This window comes from Chrysemys picta, chromosome 24 (genome assembly GCF_011386835.1).
Source record: "Chrysemys picta bellii isolate R12L10 chromosome 24, ASM1138683v2, whole genome shotgun sequence".
Classification (NCBI taxonomy): Eukaryota; Metazoa; Chordata; order Testudines; family Emydidae; genus Chrysemys; species Chrysemys picta.
The window spans coordinates 16,357,371-16,380,660 of record NC_088814.1 but is presented as its reverse complement, the minus strand read 5'-3'; the positions used below and the strand labels follow the sequence as shown (position 1 = coordinate 16,380,660).

Sequence of the window (23,290 nt, the reverse complement as noted above, 5' to 3'; positions counted from 1 at the left end):
GGGGCACAGGACAGCCTGCATCAGGATGGCCGTTCTCTTTGTGTCCACGGACAAAAGTTCTGGCAGATGCGATAGCATTCCTTTATATGGGTTTCCCCGAGGCACTGTAGAAAACTCTCTTGCGGGTCACTAACAGGCATAGGCCTGTTACACGAAGAGCAGGGCTTGAAACCCGGAGACCAGGGCATGCCCCGCCAGGGGCAAAGTCCCCACTGGGACTTTATCTAACTAACACTTAACGGGTATGTAAGAACTAATAACGATTAAACTATTTACAGGTAAAGCACAAGGCTAAGCTAGACGAGAAACCGCTAACCACTTGCAAAGCAAGGGACACAGGTGCTCTGACTGACCACCACGGGCGGTAAGAAGGAACTGAGAAGGTGCAGGGCTAGCAGTGCCTGATACACCGCACCATGAGTGCAGCACTCCAGAGGGCGCCACAGCTGGCCCTATGGGTACCGCTAAGGCAAAAATCTCCGACGGCCGTGCACATGGGTGCGCACACACCTACAATGGAATAGACATGAGCAAGCACTCGAAGAAGAACTAGACCATCCCTGACAGCTGTTTGTCCAACCTATTCTTAAAAACCTCCAGTGACGACAATTCCACAACTTCCCTTAGAAGCCTATTCCAGAGCTTAACTACCCTTATAATAGTTAGAAAGGGTTTCCTAATATCTAGCCTAAGTATTCCTTGCTACAGATTAAGTCCATTACAGTACTTCTTGTCCTACCTCCAGGGAGCATGCAGAACAATTGATCACCATCTTCTATAACAGTGCTTAACATTTTCTCAAGACTAAACATGTCCTGTGTTTAGAAATCACACCCCTGGAGAGCATATTATCCCACTGCGTGGACAAGCCCTTAGGTGACTCAGCTAAAGCTATGCAAAGCTCTTCATACAAATCCGCTTGGGACTAATAAATGGTACACAGGCTACTCCTAACAAACAAACAAGGTTAATGCTTGCACAAGGCAGGTATAATATAGAATCCAAAGCTGTTTAAAAAGAAAGATCTGGAACAAAGACTCTTGAATATTTAATATAGTACAACAGCACTTAGATATGGTATTGTATTCTGTAATTTTTTCAGTTTAAGTCTTCACCAAACAAAGGTAAATAGAGAAGCCAAAAAATTTTTTTTTTAAACTGAAATATAGTGCAGCAAATAAATCCAAGTAGGTGATACTAGTCAGTCCCAGGAGGGCTGCTTGCTGTGCAACATGGAGCAAAGACTATCTTGACCCTGCTAAGTTTTATGACCAGCCTTTTCCATAATGAGGAAGGCCTAGAGTGATGGAATAAACTCTTGCAGCAGCAATTTGGACTGTTAATAGGTTCCTGAGGGTCAGACTCATAGGTACTTTACAGTTCTCAAACTGACTTGTTAAGGAATTGTATTTTAATTGCTGCATTCTAGTTGTGTAACTAATCATTTTTATTGGTGGGGAGTGGGGCGATCATGTGTTTCAAAGGCTAATAAAGCCATAGAACTAAAAACTAGCCTAATGTGATCTTAGTAGGATTAAAATGAAAGGTTTTCAAACCTCATTTTAGTAAGGCCCACGACAGTCTCAAACAAACAAGTGAAATGTGGTCTAGATGACATTACTATAAATTACAACTGGTTGAAAATCCACACTCAAAGAGTAGTTGTCAATGTTTCACTGTCAAACCAGGAAAGGGTATCTAGTGGGGTCCCATTGAGGTCAGTCCTGGGTCCAGTACTATTCAGTATTTTTATTAATGACCTGGATAATGGAGTGGAGAGTGTGCTTATACAATCTGCAGATAACACCAAGCTGGGAGGGTTGTAAGCACTTTGGAGGACAGGATTAGGATTCAAAACAACCTTGACAAATTAGCAAATTGGTCTGAATGCAACAAGATGAAATTCAATAAAGTGCAAAGTACTTCACTTAGGAAGGAAAAGTCAAATGCATAACTACAAAATGGGAATAACTAGATATGCCGAAGTACTGCTGAAAAGGATCTGGGGGTTATAGTGGATCACAAATTGAATATGAGTGAACCATGTGATGCAGTTGAAAAAAAAAGAGGCTAGTATTCTGGGGTGTATTAACAGGAGTGTCGTACATAAGACACAGGAGGTAACTGCTCTATTCAATACTGGTGAGGTCTCGGTTGAGTACTGTGTCCAATTCTGGGCACCACACTTCAGCCTTCAAAGGCTAATGAATTTTGACTTTCAAAGGATAACCTAAAAGTTAGACGCCATCTTCCATTATTCTAAGTGTGTTAATATATTTTAGCAGCTTCCAAGGTCACTTGTCCCCTTATTTGAGAACAGTCACCCTTCACTATTCCTATCAATATATTATAAAACTATCTGGTATCAATAATTGCCAGACACCTATAAATTCTAAATGCTCTCTTAACCACACAACTCAACATTATCCTGCTGCTCAAGTGTGCTGCACTGCAGTGTCCTCTTTCTGACTTCCACCACTAGCCCTAAACATCTCTACCTAGGGCTGCATTTTCCAAGCCAACTACATTTCAGGTAAGAATCACCTCCCCGTTTCCCACTTTGCTTCCACACAAGTCACGCTTTGTATTGAAAGATAAATTTTAAAAAGAGGATACTTCTCAGCATTACACGCCACAAACTTCAAGAGCTTTGCTAAATGTAAGGAGAATTTGCTTAGTGTAATAAGAACTACTTATGACTGGTGTCCTCAGTAACGGGACTTCAACTGGAGGCACAAATAATGGCAGATAAACTTGGAACTCTAAACCAGGAAGTGAACAGATACAATCCAGAGAGGATCCACACATCTCTATAATCCAAAGTCAGAACTGATTTTGAGACAGTCAGATCATTACCTTAGATGCCAGGTTGTCTACTAGTGCAATCATGGAGTTCTTAAAAAGGGTAGCAGCAGTCAAGGGTCGCTTGGTCACTTCTGTGATACTCAATTTACCTTCAGGCCACATCATCTTCAACACAGGATTGGAGCTACAAGGCCAGAGTTAGAAGAAGCAGTTTGTTTACTTATGAAGATTCTAACAAGGTGTCAGTGGCAGTAACTAATTTTACTGTGCTCTAAATTAGACAATTAATTTCTGGGTCAGAGACTGATGGTGATCCCAGTTCTTTTGACAGATTGGCTAAGCCAGTACATCAGTTTGGTGCTACAAAACTCTACTGTTTATTAGTTAATTAATTTACGGTACAAGGTTATTACTGAATACACTGGCAAGCACACATTCTCCTAGCTAGATAATGGTAGAACGGAAAGTGGTTTTGAGAGATTTCCTCTTTATAGTCATTAGTCTAGCCAGCATAAATATGTGCATAAAAGAGGGCCCAAAATTAAGATGAGTAGCCTAAGAAATTAATATGAACCACCACATAATCTACCCCTCCCTTTAAGATGCATAGTATTTTATTCCAAACTAATATATCCTGCACAAGTGATACTTTTATTAAAAATAAAGCCAAAAACAATCCAAACCAATTTTAAACTTTAACCTACATTACTTAATCAGAAATATAGGGTAAAAACAAAGTCATAGTTAAATTTGTGCCTTTAATAAGATTGGATCAGCTATGGATCATCGGGGGCACTATAGAAGGGAGCTGTGGGAGAGGAAAGTACAGGTGGTTGTCTTGGAGAGATCTTTTCTGCCTCACAAGCAAGACAAGATAAACAGAAGATAATGGATGTAAACTGCTGCTGGATAAGTGGAATAAAGTGGAGAGTTTGGGTTCATGGAACATTGGGCCCCCTTCTTTGGGGAGATGAGGCTGTTCAGGTTGGAAAGCCTCCACCTCAGCAGCAGGAGAAGCAACACTCCTGGTGACAAATTAGCTTACTAGCTGCCTGGGCATTAAACTAGCAACAAAAGGAGAAGCTACAAATATAAACAAGTCATACTCAAGGTATCATGCATATAAAGAATCAAGAAGTTAAGAAACGCAAAGAGAAAAAAATTCTTTAACCGCCTATATATTGATGCTATGAGAAATCAGAAATGCTTGTTTATGGGGGAAAATGGACATAATTGGTATTACTGAAATCTCAGAGGAGTTACATGATCAGTAAGTTAAAAATCATTATATACAACCTATTTGTGAAGGACGGAGTGGGCAGAAAAGGGATGCCCTTACCATCTTCAGAGAAAGACACTTCAGAAGTGAGAGACCTAGAATGCTTATGAATCAATGTACAGTATTAACTGATAAGTCACAACATGGAGTATTGGTCTGGGGTCTATAATCGATGAATAGGACAGAGAACAGGATGAACAATTCCTTAAAATATACATCTATAATGTGTAGAAAGAAAAGCAGCATTATCCTGGGGGATTTCAGTCAGAGGGACACATGCTGCAGATCTAGGGGGCTTTACTAGTGGCAGCATGAGGAGTTTCTAAGAATTATAGATAATTTTCTAGCACAAGTAGTATTACACCCATCAAAAGGTAACTCTATATTATAACCTCTTTCTGATGGATAAGGTGACTGATAAGTAAAAGTTAGTTGTTGCTTATATGGAATGATTGGTTACATTCATGTGCCAACAGAAGACAGCCCAAACCAGTGATATATATTTGACACTATAAAAAGGCCAATCTCTCAAAGCTTGAAAACAAGAAAAATTGTGGGTAGAAAAATAAACGAAAAAACAGTGAGCAAAAATAAAGTATTCTTAGACAACTGCTGACTTAGGTGCCGAAAACACTCAATTCCAGACATGAAAGGCTTCTTCAGTTAAAAAAATCCTATTAAAATATTCATAAAATCAGAAAAGGAGAAGCTGAGAGCAATGGCTATAAATAATTAATTATAAAATGCAGACAATTAATAAAGGAAAAAAAGGTACCAATGAAAAAAATCTGTGACTAGTAGGGCCAAGGACAGTAAGAAATTATATTTAAAAAATCAGGAACAAAAAAAATCCAAGCAGTAGTATAGGTCCATTATTAGATAAGAATGATACAGTTGTTAATAATGAGGTAGAAAAAACAGAAGTGCTCATTAATATTTCTGTCCTGTGTTTGGAAAGAAGCTAAATGGTCGAGTCACGTCTTACAGTGATAATGAAATGCTTTCTATTCCTACAGTAAATAGGCAGATTGTTAAACAGCATCTATCAAAGTTAAATATTTTAAATCTGCAAGGCCTGATAACTTAGAACATAAGAATGGCCCTACTGGGTTAGATCAAAGGTCCATCCAGCCCAGTATCCTGTCTTCCGACAGTGGCCAGTGCCAGGTGCCCCAGAGGGAATAAACAGAACAGGTAATCATCAAGTGATCCATCCCCTGTCACTCATTCCCAGCTTCTGGCAAACAGAGGCTAGGGACACCATTCCTGCCCATCTTGGTTAATCGCCATTGATGGACCTATCCTCCATGAATGTATCTAGTTCTTTTTTGAGCCCTGTTATGGTCTTGGCCTTCACAACATCCTCTGGCAAGGAGTTCCACAGGTTGACTGTGCGTTGTGTGAAGAAATTTTAAACCTACTGCCTTTTAATTTCATTTGGTGACCCCTAGTTCTTGTGTTATGAGAAGTAGGAAACAACACTTCCTTATCTACTTTCTCTACACCAGTCATGATTTTAGAGACCTCAAATCATATTTCCCCTTACCTGTCTCTTTTCCAAACTGAGAAGTCCCAGTCTTATTAATCTCTCCTTATACAGAAGCCGTTCCATACCCTTAATCATTTTTGTTGCCCTTTTCTGAACCTTTTCGAATTCCAATATATCTTTTTTGAGATGGGGCGACCACATCTGCACACCGTATTCAAGATGTGGGCATACCATGGATTTATACAGATGCAACATGATATTTTCTGTCCTATTATCTATCCCTTTCTTAATTATTCCCAGCATTCTGTTCACTTTTTTGACTGCTGCTGCGCATTGAGTGGATGTTTTCAGAGATCTTTCCACAATGACTCCAAGATCTCTTTCTTGAGTGGTAACAGCTCATTTAGACCCCATCATTTTATATGTATAGTTGGGATTATGCTTTCCAATTATCAACATTAAATTCTATCTGCCATTTTGTTGCCCAGTCACCCAGTTTTGAGAGAGCCTTTAATAGCTCTTCGCAGTCTGCCTGGGTCTTAACTATCTTTAGTAATTTTGTATCATCTACAAATTTTGCCACCTCACTGTTTACCCCCTTTTCCAGATCATTTATGAATATGTTGAATAGGACTGGTCCCAGAACAGACCCCTGGGGGACACCACTATTTACCGCTCTTCATTCTGAAAACTGACCATTATACCTACCCTTTGTTTCCTATCTTTTAACCAGTTACCAATCCATGAGAGAACCTTCCCTCTTATCCCATGGCAGCTTACTTTGCATAACAGCCTTTGGTGAGGGACCTTGTCAAAGGCTTTCTGAAAATCTAAGTATACTATATCCACTGGATCCCCTTAGTCCATGTGCTTGTTGACCCCCTCAAAGAATTCTAGTAGATTGGTGAGGCATGATTTCCCTTTACTAAAACCATGTTGATTCTTCCTCAACAGATTATGTTCATCTATGTGTCTGACAATATTGTTCCACACATCTTTAAGAAATTGACAGACGAGCTCTCTGAGCAACTTTTGTTATTTGACAAATCTTGGAATACTGGGGAAGTTGCAGAGGACTGGAAAAAAGCTAATGTATCAGTAGAGTCCCACCGGGGTCTGTTTTTAGCTAAATGCTATTCAATATTTATCAGTGATTTAAAAGAAAATATTAAATCATTTCTAGCATGTTAGCAAAGGACACATATACTGGAGAAATGGTAAAGGATGAGAACGTGTCCACTGTACAGAGTGACCTGGATCGCCTAGTAAGTTGGGTTCAAGCATGCATTTTAATACAGCCAAATAGATGGGCCGAGGGTCTGGATCCTGGAAAGCAGCAACTCTGGAAGGGGCTTAGAATCATGGTGGATAATCAACTGAACATGAACTCCTACTGTAGCATGGCAGTTGAGGTAGCTAATGTGATCCTTTGATGTATAGGCAGGGGGAATACTGACAGTAAGGAGGAGCTATTACTGCTGTAGAAAACATTAGTGAGACCATTACTGGCATACTTATTCTCTGTTGGTGCCCACACTTCAAAATGGATGCTGACAAATTGGAAAGGGTTCAGAAAAGAGCTACAAGAATGATGTGAGGTCTAGAAAACCTGCCTTACAGCAAGAGACTAAAGAAACTCAATATAGACAGTTCATCCAAGAGATGGTTAAGAGGTAATTTGATCAGGGTCTACATGGGGGAAAGATTTCCTATTTGTAAAAGGGCTCCTTAATCCAACAGACATAGGCATAGGAAGATCCAATGGCTAGATACTGAAATTAGACAAATTCAGACTAGAAATGAGGTGCAATTTGTTTATAGTGAGGGTAATTAACCATTGAAACAGTTTACCAGGCAATCTGGTGGATTTTCAATCACTTGAAACCTTTAAATCATGATTGGATGTCATCCTAGAAAAGTTATGTTCTAGCTCATCCAAAAATTATGGGCTTTATGCAGAAGTTACTGGGTGAAATTCTCTAGCCTGGGTATTCATGATGTCATAATAGATGATCATAAATGTCCTTCTAGTCTTAAAAATATATGAACTAGACTATAACAAAATATTTTGGCAGAATATAAAATAGTGTACAAAACAGGTTGGCTGATCAAAGCTTTGTTCCTACCTGTTATACATTAGGCGTTTGAAGTCTTGGAATAAAGTGTCCTTATTTTTGTCAATAAATCCTGTGACTGAATATCTATGAAAGAGAAAAACAGTCAGTTGCACAGAGGTCAAATATCACCACGGCCACAGCTTCTGGGTATTCGGTAGAAAAAGCTTATGTGCACCAACGTGGAATCACAAACAAGGGAAGAAATGTGGTCAATGGGTGGGACTGGGAGACAAGGGACAAGCTCATTCTCAGATCTGCCACTAACTTGCTGTATAACCTTTTGGGTAAAATCACTTCCTTTATGTGCCTAAATTTCTCCTTCTTTAAAATGGGAATAATGCTTCCCTAATTTGAGAATGCACTTTTAAATCTACAGATGAGAAACAATAAGAATTATTTCAAACAAACAAACAAACTGTGGGCTCTAGTACTGTCTGCAGGTGCTTTCACAATTCACTTCTGTCCTCTTAGATTTGCAAGTTCTCAGCCGCTAGCAGTGCAAAAGTTTCAACCACAGAGGTATCACCTCGTTCTTTTTCCCTAAGCTACCAGAGAAATTTGGCTGTTTCAGAATCATAGACGCTTTGGGTTGGGAAAAACCTAAGGAGGTCATCTACTCCAACCCTCTGCTCAAAGCAGGACCAACCCCTGTCAGCTGTGTCTATCAATAACGCTATATTCAACAGAGACTCCACAAGAAATCCACCTTCACTTAATGGACTCCATAAAGCCTGGATTTGTCACCTTTATAAAGTCCCAAATTGTTCCATCATTAACATGCTTCAGGTATTAGCTATAAAAGAAAGTTGGACTGATTTAATGATTCTTTTAGGGTTTGTCTACACCAAGAAATATGCCAGAATAGTTATTCTGGAGTAACTTTCCATTTTATTCCAGAATAAGAGTGCCTTTGTCCAATTTAATTTAATCCACATCCAAAAATAATTATTCCAAAATAGCTACTTTGGTAAAAAATGTTAAGTGTAGAAAAACCCTCAAGGCGATTTAGTTAGATTGATGCACGCTGCTTGTGTGAACACTCTTGTTTCAGTTTAAGGGTGCCCTATTTTAATTCAATTAATCTTAAATTGATTCTTTATCCATTTAAGATAAATTGATATGGCACTAAACAGATTTCTTAGGTCAGTACAACTTCCTTGTGTAGACAAGACCTAAACTTCTCTTGGGAAACTTCATTTTTCTTCCTCCACCCTTCATATTCCCGGACTCCCAAGAAGACTGTATACCATGTAGCAAGAACAAGTGTGGCACTGAATTTTATTTTAAATCTGTTGCATTTATCACATAGAAATGAGAACACAATGTAGGTTAAAGCTGGACAAGAACAAGTAGAAGGTGCACCTTCTCATACAGAAAGGAAACACTCACATGACGTCTCCCGCGTAGTGCTTAATCCGAAAGTCTCTATCAAACTCCAGGATCTTGTCTGTCGCACAAAGCTAAAATAAATCACACATTTATTAAAAGGAAGGCATTAAATATAAGCACGGAAATTCCACAAAGTTCAGAGCACAGCAGCTTTTAGATTTCACCTTGTATTACAACAAACTGGAATTGTAAAATTATTCTATTTTCTACAGACAAATCATCATGTACTTTATTCAGATTTTTTTGGATAAATAAAACAAGGACATAAAAATAAACCATGTTCTAAGATCCAGATTTTTTTCAATTAAATAGTCACTGACACCTCCAAAAACTGTTCCTTTTTTATTAATAAGAATATGTGCATGGAAACAGAACTGCTTTGCCTTGTGTTCCCCATCTGCTCCTATTTATTCCTTCATGGCATCATAATCACCTCCAAAACAACATAACATGGTATCAGTAACTCAGGATGACTACCCCCTACCGGCCCCCTACTGCCACAACCCTTATCTACACCCCCGCCCGCAGACAGACCCCGGGACTCCCATGCCCCATCCAACCACTCCCTGCCCCCTGACAGGAGCCCCAGAACTCCCAACCTGCTCCCTGTCCCGACTGCTCCGATCCCTCTCCACACCCCCGCCCCCGACAGCCCCTCCCCAAAACTCTCAAATCCCCCCGCTCCTTGTCCCCTGACTCCCCCCTCCTGGGACCCCTGCCCCAAACTGCCCCCTCAGAACCCCACCCCCTACCTAAGCCTCCCTGTTCCTTGTCCCCCGAGTGCTCCGATCCCTCTCCACACCCCTACCCCGTGACAGCGTCCCCCAGAACTCCTGACCCATCCAACCCTCCCCCTGCTGCCTGTCCCCTGACTGCTCCGATCCTTCTCCACACTCCCGCCCCCAGACAGACCCCCGGGACTCCCATGCCCCATCCAACCCTCCCCCTGCTCCCTGACTGCGCCCCCGGGACTCCCCTTACTGCCATGCCGGTCAGGCGCTGGCTCCATGTGGAGGCAAAACGCGCTACTGGGCTGCCGCGCACACAGCCCCTCCCCCGCAGAGTGCTGAGCCAGCAGGAGGGGCGGCGGCTCACAAGCCCAGGAGACGCAAAGCCCAAGCGCGGCGAGGGGGGAGCCAGGGGGCACAGGAGGGTTAGTGCCTACATGCATCTGCTGAAGCTTGCAGGAGCCCCCCCAGGGGGGACACCAGGCTGCAGCCTGGGTAGGAGGGGCGGGGGGGGCGCGGCTGCTCCCCGCTAGCGGCGCTGACACCTTTGCAGGGCTGCTGTCCCCCTGCGCCGCGCTGGCTCCTCCATGGCTGGGGCTCGCTGCCCCCGCAAGCCGACGCTCTGACTCTCCGGTGCCTCCAGAAGGCAGCTCCTCCCTGCCGAGCCAGGGCACCGCTTTTTGGCGCCCCAATCACTTGGCGCCCTAGGTGACTGCCTAGTTCGCCTAGTGGTTGCATCGGCCCCGATTCCTTGACTTTAGCAAAGCTTTTGATATGGTCTCCCACAGTATTCTTGCCGGCAAGTTAAAGAAATATGGGCTGGATGAATGGACTATAAGGTGGATAGAAAGCTGGCTAGATCATCGGGCTCAACGGGTAGTGATCAATGGCTCTATGTCTAGTTCACAGCCGGTATCAAGTGGAGTGCCCCAAAGGTCAGTCCTGGGGCTGGTTTCCTTCAGTATCTTCATTAATGATCTGGAGAATGGCACGGATTGCACCCTCAGCAAGTTTGTAGATGACACTAAACTGGGAGGAGTGGTAGATATGCTGGAGGGTAGGGATAGGATACCGAGGGACCTAGACAAATTAGAGGATTGGGACAAAAAAAATCTGATGAAGTTCAAAAAGGACAAGTACAGAGTCTTGCACTTAGGATGGAAGAATCCCATGCACTGTTATACACTAGGGGCCGAGTGTCTAGGCAGGAGTTCTGCAGAAAAGGACCTAGGGGTCACAGTGGACGAGAAGCTGGATATGAGTCGACAGTGTGCCCTTCTTACCAAGAAGGCTAAGGGCATTTTGGGCTGTATAAGTAGGAGCATTGCCAGCAGATCGAGGGACGTGATCATTCCACTCTATTCAGCATTGGTGAGGCCTCATCTGGAGTACTGTGTCCAGTTTTGGGCCCCACACAACAAGGAGGATGTGGAAAAATTGGAAAGAGTCCAGCAGAGGGCAACAAAATGATTAGGGGGCTGGAACACGTGACTTACGAGGAGAGGCTGAGGGAACTGGGATCATTTAGTCTGCAGAAGAGAAGAATGAGAGGGGATTTGATAGCTGCTTTCAACTACCTGAAAGGGGGTTCCAAAGAGGATGTATCTAGACTAGTATCAGAGGGGTAGCCGTGTTAGTCTGAATCTGTAAAAAGCAACAGAGGGTCCTGTGGCACCTTTGAGACTAACAGAAGTACTGGGAGCATAAGCTTTCGTGGGTAAGAACCTCACTTCTTCAGATGCAAGTAATGGAAATCCCCAGAGGCAGGTATATATCAGTGTGGAGTTAACGAGGTTAGTTCAATCAGGGAGGGTGAGGTGCTCTGCTAGCAGTTGAGGTGTGAAAACAGTTTCTCCTCCCTTGGTGTTCACACCTCAACTGCTAGCAGAGCACCTCACCCTCCCTGGAGATTTCCATTACTTGCATCTGAAGAAGTGAGGTTCTTACCCATGAAAGCTTATGCTCCCAGTACTTCTGTTAGTCTCAAAGGTGCCACAGGACCCTCTGTTGTATCTAGACTGTTCTCAGTGGTGGCAGATGACAGAACAAGGAGTAATGGTCTCAAGTTGCAGTGGGGGAGGTTTAGGTTGGATATTAGGAAAAACTTTTTCACTAGGAGGGTGGTGAAGCACTGGAACGGGTTACCTAGGGAGGTGGTGGAATCTCCTTCCTTAGAGGTTTTTAAGGTCAGGCTTGACGAAGCCCTGGCTGGGATGATTTAGTTGGGGATTGGTCCTGCTTTGAGCAGGGGGTTGGACTCGATACCTCCTGAGGTCCCTTCCAACCCTGAGATTCCATGATTCTGTGATTGCAGAAAAGCAGTTTCCTTCTTTTTCAAACTTCTCTCAGTTCACATCTTATCCTTTTTTGCTGGCTATTTGACCTTCAAAATACATATCAAGTTCAAAAGTAAACTGCTACCTCTCTCAGACCTGGTCTACACTACAGAGTTAGGTTGATGCAAGGCAGCTTATGTCGAACTAACTCTAAGTGTCTACACTAAAACGTCACTCATGACAATGTAACTCGTCCACTATGCTGAGTTAATTCCACTTCCATGAGAGGCGTAGCACTTAGGTCGATGCAGTTTCAGCATAGACACTTGTTTCTGACATTGATTGTTGCACAATACCCCACACTGACTGTTCAATCGGTGCAAGTGCTCCTGGTGAGGATGCGCACCACCAACACAAGGAGCGTAGTGTGGACGTGCAAAAGCGATTTAATTACTGTGGTGGCTGTATGTTAACGTAACTTAGGTCAACATAATTTTGTAATGTAGACATACCCTCAGACAAATAGTGCTTCATGGTTTGACAGATGTCAAATGGCACCCATCCTCCTAGGAAACTAAATACATCAGCCATGTGACGGTCACAGCCTTGAACTGGCATAGCTGTGGTAGCACCATAAACTGCTCAGCTGGTTAACTATAGGATCTTCTTTTTGTGTCCTCATACTGTTTTCCGCCACATCCACGCACATGCAATTGCCTGATCATTGCACTCTGCCAGCTCACTGGAAGAGCATTCATGGTCAAGGAGTGGCACTGCAGGAGATGCTTCATCATATTTTGAGTCTTTCTGCCACAGTCACAGGTATTGGGGCCAGTAACATAGCCCCACTTTATCACTGCATCTCTAGACAGTGCAGAGTTGATTAACACAATGCCATATACCCCAGGGCTGATCTGCACTGGGTGGCAGGTGCTCCACTGATGGGAATCGGAGCACAGAGGCTACAGGGTCATTCTCTACTCATTTGCCATAACTGAAACCTTGTCTGTTTGGGCAACAATGTTAGGGGTTTAATAGTGGCAAGAAAACTTTGTTGTAACTTCAGTCAACTCAGCGTCAGTGTTATATCATAAAGCGGATGTCTTGGATATGTGCATTGCCTTCTGCACTCTATTAGCAATTTCCCAATGTACATTAGGAGGAGCAATACCTGCAAGAGCATAGAGGCTGTTCACATGAGTAGGCTTAAGGTATCCTGTAATATAGCAGCAGGTGGCATTAAGTACAGGGTCTAGTTTCTTTGCATGAGGGAATCGTGCCCACACTGCATAGGCATATACAGCAAAGGAATAGCAAAGTGCCAGTGCTGTTGATTATGGAATGGACAGCTCTCCACCACATTCTGATGTAACCAGTTCACTGAGAATATTGTTTCATATGCTAACCTTGGCTTTAGTTTTCTCGATGTGGACTCTAAAGAGCATGAGTTCGAGAGCAACACCGATGTATATGGGATTTACAGAATGAGTAATAGATAGATAGATGTAAATAGGGAATGTTTACATCTGAGCATACTAAATCTTGCTAGCTCTAAACACAAACCACAACTGAAATGAATAAAAGGCACCATGGTTAAAGGGTGAGCATGGTACTAAGTTGTTATAGCACCTCTGCCACCAACTCTCTGTGACCTTTAATGAGTCACTTCACCTGCCCTCTGAGAATCTCCCAACATTTAAAGTTGATTTAGGAATTCACTGATGGTTACCAATCAGTGCACCTGACCCTCTTACAGTCACAAGATTAATCAATTACAAACCTGAATGTAAGACAAACCCTTGCTCATTGAGAATACTTTGCTACTTACATCACAGGTGTTGTCAGCAATACTACATTTTTGCTGTCTATTTATTGCCACAGTGTAAAGCTTGTATTTATTCTAGTCTGTCTAGGTTTCACCAGAATAACCAGAACAACTAAGCAGAAAGCAATAGATTAGATATGCAGTACATAAACTAGGACACGACTATTTAGGGCACAGCAGCCCCTTAGAGCTTATCCACACTGATGTGGAGTGCAACATACTGTAGAGGGGGGCAGTGAAGCATTAACCCTGAGGCTGGAAAACAGGAGCTATTCCCAGAGCATATCAGCACACGTATTTTAACTCTAAGAACATCTTCCTCAATATCTTTAATTTACACAGTAATTATGCTAAGACTTTAGCTGACAGACACCACAGTATTTTAACTGCAGTCCACAAAGCCAAGTAAATAAGTGGAAGCAAAATGAAACCAGGTCTTTATTTGTAACTTAAAATATGAAGGTGGAAACAATTCAGACTTTTATTGGGTGGTAACTAGAGGAAGCAAGAGCCAGTAAAGAAGATATTTTAGGTATTAGTGAGAAGAATGTTGTTTGCAAGGGTGCAAGAGGTCAGAAGAAGAAACAAGATGCTGAGGATTTGACAGGTCAAAACCTTCAAGGTAATATTGATTTACACTATCTGATACGATTGTTTTCCCATCAGTAATTAGTATAACTGGCTACACATGCGGAAGTGCTCATTTATTTTTGTATCCCTTGTTTTCTCTTTCAGTCTGTGCTAATATAGAATTTCCTCCCTGCTGAGGAATACTGGTATTGGCACTACATCATACGGTTGAATGTTTCCTATACAAGGAAGAAACTCTTGAAGCCAGTGGTTCAGTCAGTTGTGGCTTTCCCATTTATAGCCCCTCACTCATTGTCAAATTCACTTCCCCTCACACCAGCACATTATACCAAGAGCTCTCACCTCCATGCATAGCCATTTGCTGGTGGTCTCAGCAGAGAAGAGACCTAGGAACGAACAGGTCATGGAGAATGTTTTTCCCTTGAGTTTAAGTATATTGGCAGGGTAGCACTGGGAATCTGGACTATTGCTGCCCTTGCTATACCTGTTCTGAAAATATAAGACTTCATTCCCTAAGCCCCTGAGACTGGAACCATTCAAAAGCATTATTAACAACAAAGGAAAGAATTTGCATCCAAATTCACTAGCCTCAATTATGCATGACAGACATAACACTTCAATACACTGAGTAAATTCACTGCCATTTACTCATAAGATTTGAAGTATTCATAACATATGCCCCTACCTTAACTGCACAGCAATCCCACAGCTTAGTGCTGAAAATGAGAATATTGTTCGCTGTTTACCAAAAAATTGTGTATGGCAGTTTAGCTGACAGGTTACACTCCAAGTGAAGTGTGCTTAAGAATAAGCCATAGCTGAATGAAAATCTTTTGATTTTACTTCCATTTCCATTCTTCACTAAAACAAGCCAGATCCAGGGCTCTTTCTACTGTTTGAATTCAGAGTCTCTGGAGACAGTCTCTAGCACATTTCTTAGACAAGTATGCTACGGTGATATTCCTACCTTATATACAAAGCTGTGCAGTGGTGAAGACAGTATTCTAATGAACAGATTTCAAATACTATTTCTCAATGAAAAAACATCAGTAAATTAAAGGACATTGTTGGATTATTCAATGCGAGTGGTTCTCAAATTTATCAGGCCAGAGCCTGTATTTTTAAAATACTACCAAGTGACAAAATCTTTTAACTGGTTGTCATATCAAAAACAAAGCAAATCAAAGGGTCTGGAGGATTATGGGTACAATTTAAGATGAGCACCTTTTGTAGCCATTGAGGGTGAAGATTACATGGCTGTAATAAAGCAGAAATATGAGCCATTTTCACTGCCACAGCATATTAAAGCTGGTTGAGTAGGGAACAGTCACATGAACTGGAACTGTGCACCTATTGGTTATAAATGACATCATATGTCAAGACAAGTTCATGCTTTCCCGTTTTCCCCTTGAAATAAAATCTACTGCATTGATCGTACTTTAGCTCCCTCTTCTGGATACAAACCATTATAACATTCATTCATTCATTCATTCTAAACTAGAGAACTTGATTGGCCATATAAATACAGAAATTCTATGTGCAGCAGACATTTAAGTTTTATTCTAGAAAAGGGCCTTCCTCTATTCATCACTGTGTGAGTCCTTTTCCTTATCCCATTTAGAATGATACAGCATGTGCTGCATGTGAAGAGAGGTGGGTTCTGATTACACAGATGAACAGTTTACCTTTCTGCTGGAGAAATGAGCATGTTTCCCCAGTTTGTTATTCAGTGCCTCAAGGAACATCTCATCGGTGACTTTTCCAACATTCATGCAGGCATCATCCAGAATGGCAATGATCCCTTTGTGCTGCTGTTCCACCAGATCCACAATGATCTGGTTGTTGAAATAATCAATCTGCAGAACACAAAACAACAGGTATTTGCAGGTCTTCTCTCACTATTGAGTGAGAAGGAAGTGGATGAACAAATAGTACCCACACTTATGCACACACCAGTAACCATACAGGGAGAATTGTGTGCAATACAGCTTTATTAACTGTAATAAAGAAACTAAACTGAGAAGTACTAGGCTCATTATGCAGTGGTGCAGTGCTCATCAGTTTCATTCTACAGACCACTTTGAGCATTTCTTTCTCCTAGGCCTCTATGTCCCCAAAATATCTCACTGTTTGCTTTGCAAAACATGCCATTCTGTGGTCCACTGACACTCCATAGACCATAATTTGAGATCCACTGAGGTAGTGGAAATAAAATATACATAGAAATTGTAATGAAAATTACTGCTTCCCAAACAGACAATCTGAAAATATGCTGGACTGCAGATTATATATTCAGACTTCCTACTCTAAGGTTTCGTGGACTACAGCCCACTTCTTCTGATGTATAGAGTGGAAGACAACTCCCACCTGTTTATGCTCTCTGTATGTGTGTATATATATATCTCCTCAATATTTATTCCACCCTATATGCATCCGAAGAAGTGGGCTGTAGTCCACGAAAGCTTATGCTCTAATAAATTTGTTAGTCTCTAAGGTGCCACAAGTACTCCTGTTCTTTTTGCGGATACAGACTAACACGGCTGCTACTCTGAAACCTATTCTAAGGGTACGTCTTCACTACCCGCCGTATCGGCGGGTAGCAATCGATTTATCCGGGATCGCTATATCGCGTCTCGTTAAGACGCGATATATCGATCCCTGAACGCGCTCACCATCGACTCCAGAACTCCACCAGAGCGAGCGGCGGTAGCGCAGTCGACGGGGGAGCTGTGGCCGTCGATCCCGCGCTGTGTAATTCGATCCAAGATACTTCGACTTCAGCTACGCTATTCACGTAGCTGAAGTTGCGTGTCTTAGATCGATCCCCCCCCCCCAGTGTAGACCAGCCCTAAGAGAAGTGTACTTGTAACACGTGCTTAGTACTCATGTCCAAACTTCATCCCTTACTTGGAGTCTAGTGACTAAAAGCAAAGTTGTTGCATCAGGATTAGATTTTACTAAAGCAAGCAAAAAAACTCTAGTCATTAGCATTAAAAAGTACGTTTAACTTTGTTCAGTTACCCCAGTGTAAACCCCATTGATTCCAGTAGGAAGAACATAACAGGAGAATCTGGCCCAGTATCTGCTCTTCCTCTTAGGGCACAGGAGTTCTGTAAACATTACTTTCATCGCCAACATTCAAATCTAAAAACGAAAGAATCTAGTGGAAGAGGCTCACCTGATGTCTATTTGGCTAGGCAGCTTTAACATGATCCACATGGTACCCCCCATATGTATGTCTATAGTTGGCCCTCTTCATTCCTATATAGCTCTGAAGAGTTTTATTTTTCAAGAAGTGGGTAACTATAGCAGAAACATTTGCAGCACTAAGAGGCACAGCAGAGAAAGGTCTCCTTTCACATGTTTCAGATTACCACTGCACCAATCCCATAATTAACTACAGTATCTTTCAAGAATCACCTTAGTGAGACATTCATGAACACACTTATGGCAGTGGAAGTTGTGACAGCAAGGTAGTGGTATATATGACTTTGTGCAATTTTACTGGACACTAGCAGGCTGCAGTCATATTGGAAGGCACACAAAGGCCAAATGCTTTCCAACAATATAAGAAAGTGGGTAATAAGTGTAACTACCCTTCCCCTGAAATGCATTCCTATAATAGATTTCCCCATTACATTTTCATAACTGGCTCATAAAGCCTGGTCTATGCAATTATAAGGCCAGATTTTTCACCAATGAAATCAACGAGTTTTGCCACTGATTTTCTATAGTAGAGGATCAGGATTGTAATGTCTATACAATCTGAACCAGCATCTTCTAATCAAAATCCTACCAGTTAGAAAGTATCAATTTCAAAAAAATCTTTCTACTTGAACACCTGTTTAACTAAGGTCTGGTCTATACTACCCGCCTGAATCGGCGGGTAGAAATCGACCTCTCGGGACGCGACAATCGATCCCCGAATCGGCGCTCTAACTCCACCAGCGGAGGTGGTAGTAAGCGCCGCCGACAAAAAGCCGCAGAAGTCGATTTTGCCACCGTCCTCACAACGGGGTAAGTCGGCTGTGATACGTCGAATTCAGCTACGCTATTCACGTAGCTGAATTTGCGTATCTTAAATCGACTTCCCCCTGTAGTGTAGATGTACCCTAAATATACACATCACCCAGTTCACAATGATAGCCAGAAAGAGGCCACAAAATGTATAGAAAGGGTGTCATGTTTTCAGTTTGCTTCGTCCAGAGTGATTTATGGTTAACAAGTCTGGTGCTGCATCTGCTTTGGATACAGAGCTCCCACTGACTTTGATGGGAGTTTACATGAGAAGCAACTTCAGCACCAGGCCCGATAATGGTACACTGGATTCAAGCAGACCCCCACTGCCAATTCACTCACATGATTCCAGGGAATCCCCTCTCGCTGATACTCCTCCTGTTCTTGCTTTAGAACTAGCTGAATAAAAAGCTGCTGCAGCTTTTCATTGCAGTAATTAATGCAGAACTGTTCAAAACTGCAAAAATAAAGTTGAGAAAAAATTGATTAGTTTTTCATTTCAGGCAAGATGAAGCATCAGTTTCCTTCTCTAGCAATGCAGCTTACCTGTTGTTGTCGAAGATCTCAAAGCCATAGATATCCAGGACTCCAATGACTGTGTTTTTCCCATGGATTGTGGTGTCATAGTTCTTCACCTCAATGATGTCATTGATATGTGTGACAATCCAACAGAAAAGGCGCTCATATATAGCCTACAAGGATAAACATTAGGCTTAGTTTCTGATCTTTCTCATAACTGATTCAGCTGTATTTCTGTCAAGTCTCTATAATAGTTTCTCTAGTAGTTTAGTTCAAGCTGGTTTTCAGATTAAACCCATATTCACTGGTAAAACTCCTGCTAAAATTAAACAGACTTCTTGATCTGAGAAACCTTCTATTCTTTCAATACAACATCGCTGTCTTTCTTTCTAAATTTGTTTATATGAGAATAGAATCTTAAACAGCTCTACCAATTCTGCTACCTACTTCCCCCATTCGAAGTCATAGTCAACCTTGCAACAACTTAATCATCTCCACATTAATGATTTGGAGGATGGCGTGGACTGCACTCTCAGCAAGTTTGCAGATGACACTAAACTGGGAGGAGTGGTAGATACGCTGGAGGGTAGGGATAGGATACAGAGGGACCTAAACAAATTAGAGGACTAGGCCAAAAGAAACCTGATGAGGTTCAACAAGGACAAGTGCAGAGTCCTGCACTTAGGATGGAAGAATCCCATGCACTGCTACAGACTAGGGATCGAATGGCTAGGTAGCAGTTCTGCAGAAAAGGACCTAGGGGTTACTGTGGACGAGAAGCTGGATATGAGTCGACAGTGTGCCCTTCTTGCCAAGAAGGCTAATGGAATTTTGGGCTGTATAAGTAGGGGCATTGCCAGCAGATCGAGGGACGTGATCATTCCACTCTATTTGACATTGGTGAGGCCTCATCTGGAGTACTGTGTCCAGTTTTAGGCCCCACACTACAAGAAGGATGTGAAAAAATTGGAAAGAATCCAACGGAGGGCAACAAAAATTATTAGGGGGCTGGAACACATGACTTATGAGGAAAGGCTGAGGGAACTGGGATTGTTTAGTCTGCAGAAGAGAAGAATGAGAGGGGATTTGATAGCTGCTTTCAACTACCTGAAAGGGGGTTCCAATGAGGATGGATCTAGACTGTTCTCAGTGGTTGCAGATGACAGAACAAGGAGTAATGATCTCAAGTTGCAGTGGGGGAGGGTTAGGTTGGATATTAGGAAAAAAGTTTTCACTAGGAGGGTGGTGAAACACTAGAATAGGTTACGTAGGGAGGTGGTGGAATCTCCTTCCTTAGAGGTTTTTAAGGTCAGGCTTGACAAAGCCCTGGCTGGTATGATTTCGTTGGGAATTGGTCCTGCTTTGAGCAGGGGGTTGGACTAGATGACCTCCTGAGGTCCCTTCCAACCTTGATATTCTATGATTCTATGATCAGAGAATTGTATGAATATGAAAAATACAGGTGAGCAGATGAATGCAGAATTAAGATTTTTATAAAGTGCTCGCACCCATTGTAACTGAGCAGTTAACACCACAAAATACAGTACTATACAATATTATCATCGTTCACTTTTCAAGAAGTAGTCACAAACAAGGTCATTTTCTGTCTTCAGAATCTAATCATTCAATTTAGTGACACCTGTGCTAAGCAGCTCTGGCAAGTATTACAACCTTAAAAGGGCATTCAAGGTGACTGGCCCAAATGTTAGCTCTTACCCAATACCACCATTTAACTCCCTCCATTTCTTCTTCTCACAATTAAAATAAATTTGAGTAGTTAAGTGTCCTCCCAATACTCCATCACTATCACCCTTCCAAAGGAGACTGCTGTCATTGCCAAACAAACAAAGGTGTAGCATTTGCCATGATCTTCAATGTTGTTTAAGGATGTCATTCCAGTCCACTGCTCTCTTCTTGACAGCAAGCAGACAGCTAGAACTGTCAAGCTGTTCTCTCAATCTCATTCACTGCATTTCCATTGTATCAAGATATGATCTAACAGAGCAGAGACTTCCAATGTCCTGGCAAACCCTGCAGCCAAAATTATTTTGTGGGTTGCCCCCACTCACAGATAAAATTTTGACTCTGATGCACCCATTAATTTAGAGGAATAAGTCTTTCATTATGTGAACATTCTAAAAATACATATTGAAGATGAAACATTCAGACTAACAGCCCCCAAAACCTTGTGATCTTCACTTACAACTTCATTAAGCATCTGCACTCTTTGCTGAACCTTTTGCTACACAGATGTTGGACTCTGCAATACTTTCCTTCATCCAGGGGCTCCTATCATTTGTGAAATTAAAAAGCAAAAACTGAGCCAGGGTTTTGGAAATTGTTGCATGACAAACTAGCACAGACTTATAGAAAAAGAATTCAGACTCACCTTTGCAAAAGCATCTCTGCCATAGGTGGCTTCCTGCTCTGTGTGCTGCTTGTCAATGACATCCCGGCCTGTAGCTACAGTTCGAAAAAGCAAGGCCTTCTCCACCATGTCAGACTTTGTTGACAGCAAGTCTGCAATTACCGACACAACCTTGCCATTTTCAATCACAGGCGTGTCACTATCCACTGAAAACTTCAAATTCCCCTGTAGCAAGTAGCGAAAGACAAGATTGCTCAATGTGCCTCTGCTGAGAATATTGTCAGCAAAGCTGAAGTAAGCGCTTCATTTCCAGGGGGTGATCTGCTGTTCAGTTCATCAACAAATGGAACACCATTAGCACATTTCTAAATTCAGGCTAAATTGTCCTCAGTATTGTATGCTCCACTCATGGGCGACTCATGGGAGGGACACAAAGGGGGCCACCAGCTAAGGGGGCATGTGGCTTCCCCACGTGATCTACCACGTGACACCCCCCCCCGTGACTCCTCCCTGCCCTGCCCCCAGCCTGGGCCCCCCGCTCTCTCCATCCCCTCCCCATCCCATGTTACCTGGGGTGGGGCTCTGTCTTCCCGCAGTGAAAGGAAGGAGGCCTGACACAGGCAGCTCCTCTGGCACGGCTGTCCGAGTACCACCCCCAGCCCTGTCCTCCAGTGGGGCTGTACAGACCCCAGGAGTCGCAGCTGCGTGGAAGGGCTGGGGTGGCGCTGAGGCAGTACAGCCACGCCGGAGGAGCTGCCGGCATGTGGCCACTCAGCGGTCCCACATTCTGCTCCTTTCACCACTGTAGTTCCCTGCTGAATGTGCCTCCCCCAGGCGTCTGGGGAGGGGCATGTGACCCTTCTTGACCCCACCCACCCAGGCTTCGCCTTTGCCTGTGATCAAAAGAAAGATTTGGCCTTTAGTATTTAGCAGGATTCAAGGAACGAAGTTATGACAAACTAATTCAAATAAAGTTTAATCAGGCAAAGACTGTTACAAGCCGGGGGTCTAGAGAGGAGTTGGAATTTAAAGACACTAAGCAGAACCCACAGATTATTTATATTTATCCTTTCCATCTTCATTACAGCTCACCACAAAGTCCTAGAATATGTTTCCAGTTTAATGACATCACCAGAAAAACTGACATGAAGATTGATGAGCCATTAGTCTGAATTATTGTGGGGAAATTCTAAGTCCTGTGTTATACAGAAGGTCAGACCAGATGATCACAGTGGTCCCACAGGGAAATCTGACCCACAACTGGCAGGCAGGAATAGTGTTGACTTTTCAAAACAAACAGCACTTCCAACTGCATCTGCTAGAACAATCTGACTATTGAAGTCACACAGTATCACAAGTAACACAGGCTGGCTGCCCTGCCATTGTAATCCTGGAAAAACAGCTTCTACAAACCCACATGCAGGGAACTCACCAAGTGAAGAATGGCAGCCAAAATTTTGTAGACAGTTTGAATCTCCTCTGGTTTGAAGCCTATCACTTTCATAGCATCTGCCACTGCTTTGAACTCTGCACCATCATTGATGGAACACTAAGGAAAATAGAGATTTATTTGATGTAGTACCTTTCATACTCTAGACAAACATTCTAGAATATAAAGCATCACCATGGCACAGCTTTAAGGACATAACCTGGCAGCCATTATGCAATCACCACAGATGTCACAGACGTGTTACTAAAAAAAGTTAATATTGCACAGAACAGTAGGTCACAGCCACTATCTATTCTATTTATCACATACCAAAAAAACTCTTCAGTTTTATTTAGATTGCAAAATCAACCACTCAACAGTTAAGAAATGCCAGTTTTACAGTTATCCATGCAATTGAATTCTGCCTCCTTTGTACATCAATCCTATAATCTGCAAGA

The 23,290-nt window shown here is 42.4% G+C and overlaps 1 protein-coding gene across 8 annotated transcripts in view; it reads right to left on the bottom strand.

Annotated features, from left to right (window-relative positions):
* The window catches only part of MYO1D (myosin ID), a 360,936-nt gene that overhangs the window by 216,946 nt on the left and 120,700 nt on the right, over nt 1–23,290 (bottom strand). For all 8 annotated transcript variants that reach the window (XM_005282854.5, XM_065577933.1, XM_065577932.1 and 5 more), the window contains exons 7-14: nt 22,836–22,952; nt 21,425–21,628; nt 19,063–19,208; nt 18,859–18,973; nt 16,185–16,355; nt 9,080–9,150; nt 7,700–7,774; nt 2,857–2,989 (exon numbers count right to left, since the gene is read on the bottom strand). In XM_005282854.5, the coding sequence (XP_005282911.2) occupies nt 2,857–2,989; nt 7,700–7,774; nt 9,080–9,150; nt 16,185–16,355; nt 18,859–18,973; nt 19,063–19,208; nt 21,425–21,628; nt 22,836–22,952 (1,032 nt within the window). The remainder of the gene's footprint in view (nt 1–2,856; nt 2,990–7,699; nt 7,775–9,079; nt 9,151–16,184; nt 16,356–18,858; nt 18,974–19,062; nt 19,209–21,424; nt 21,629–22,835; nt 22,953–23,290) is intronic.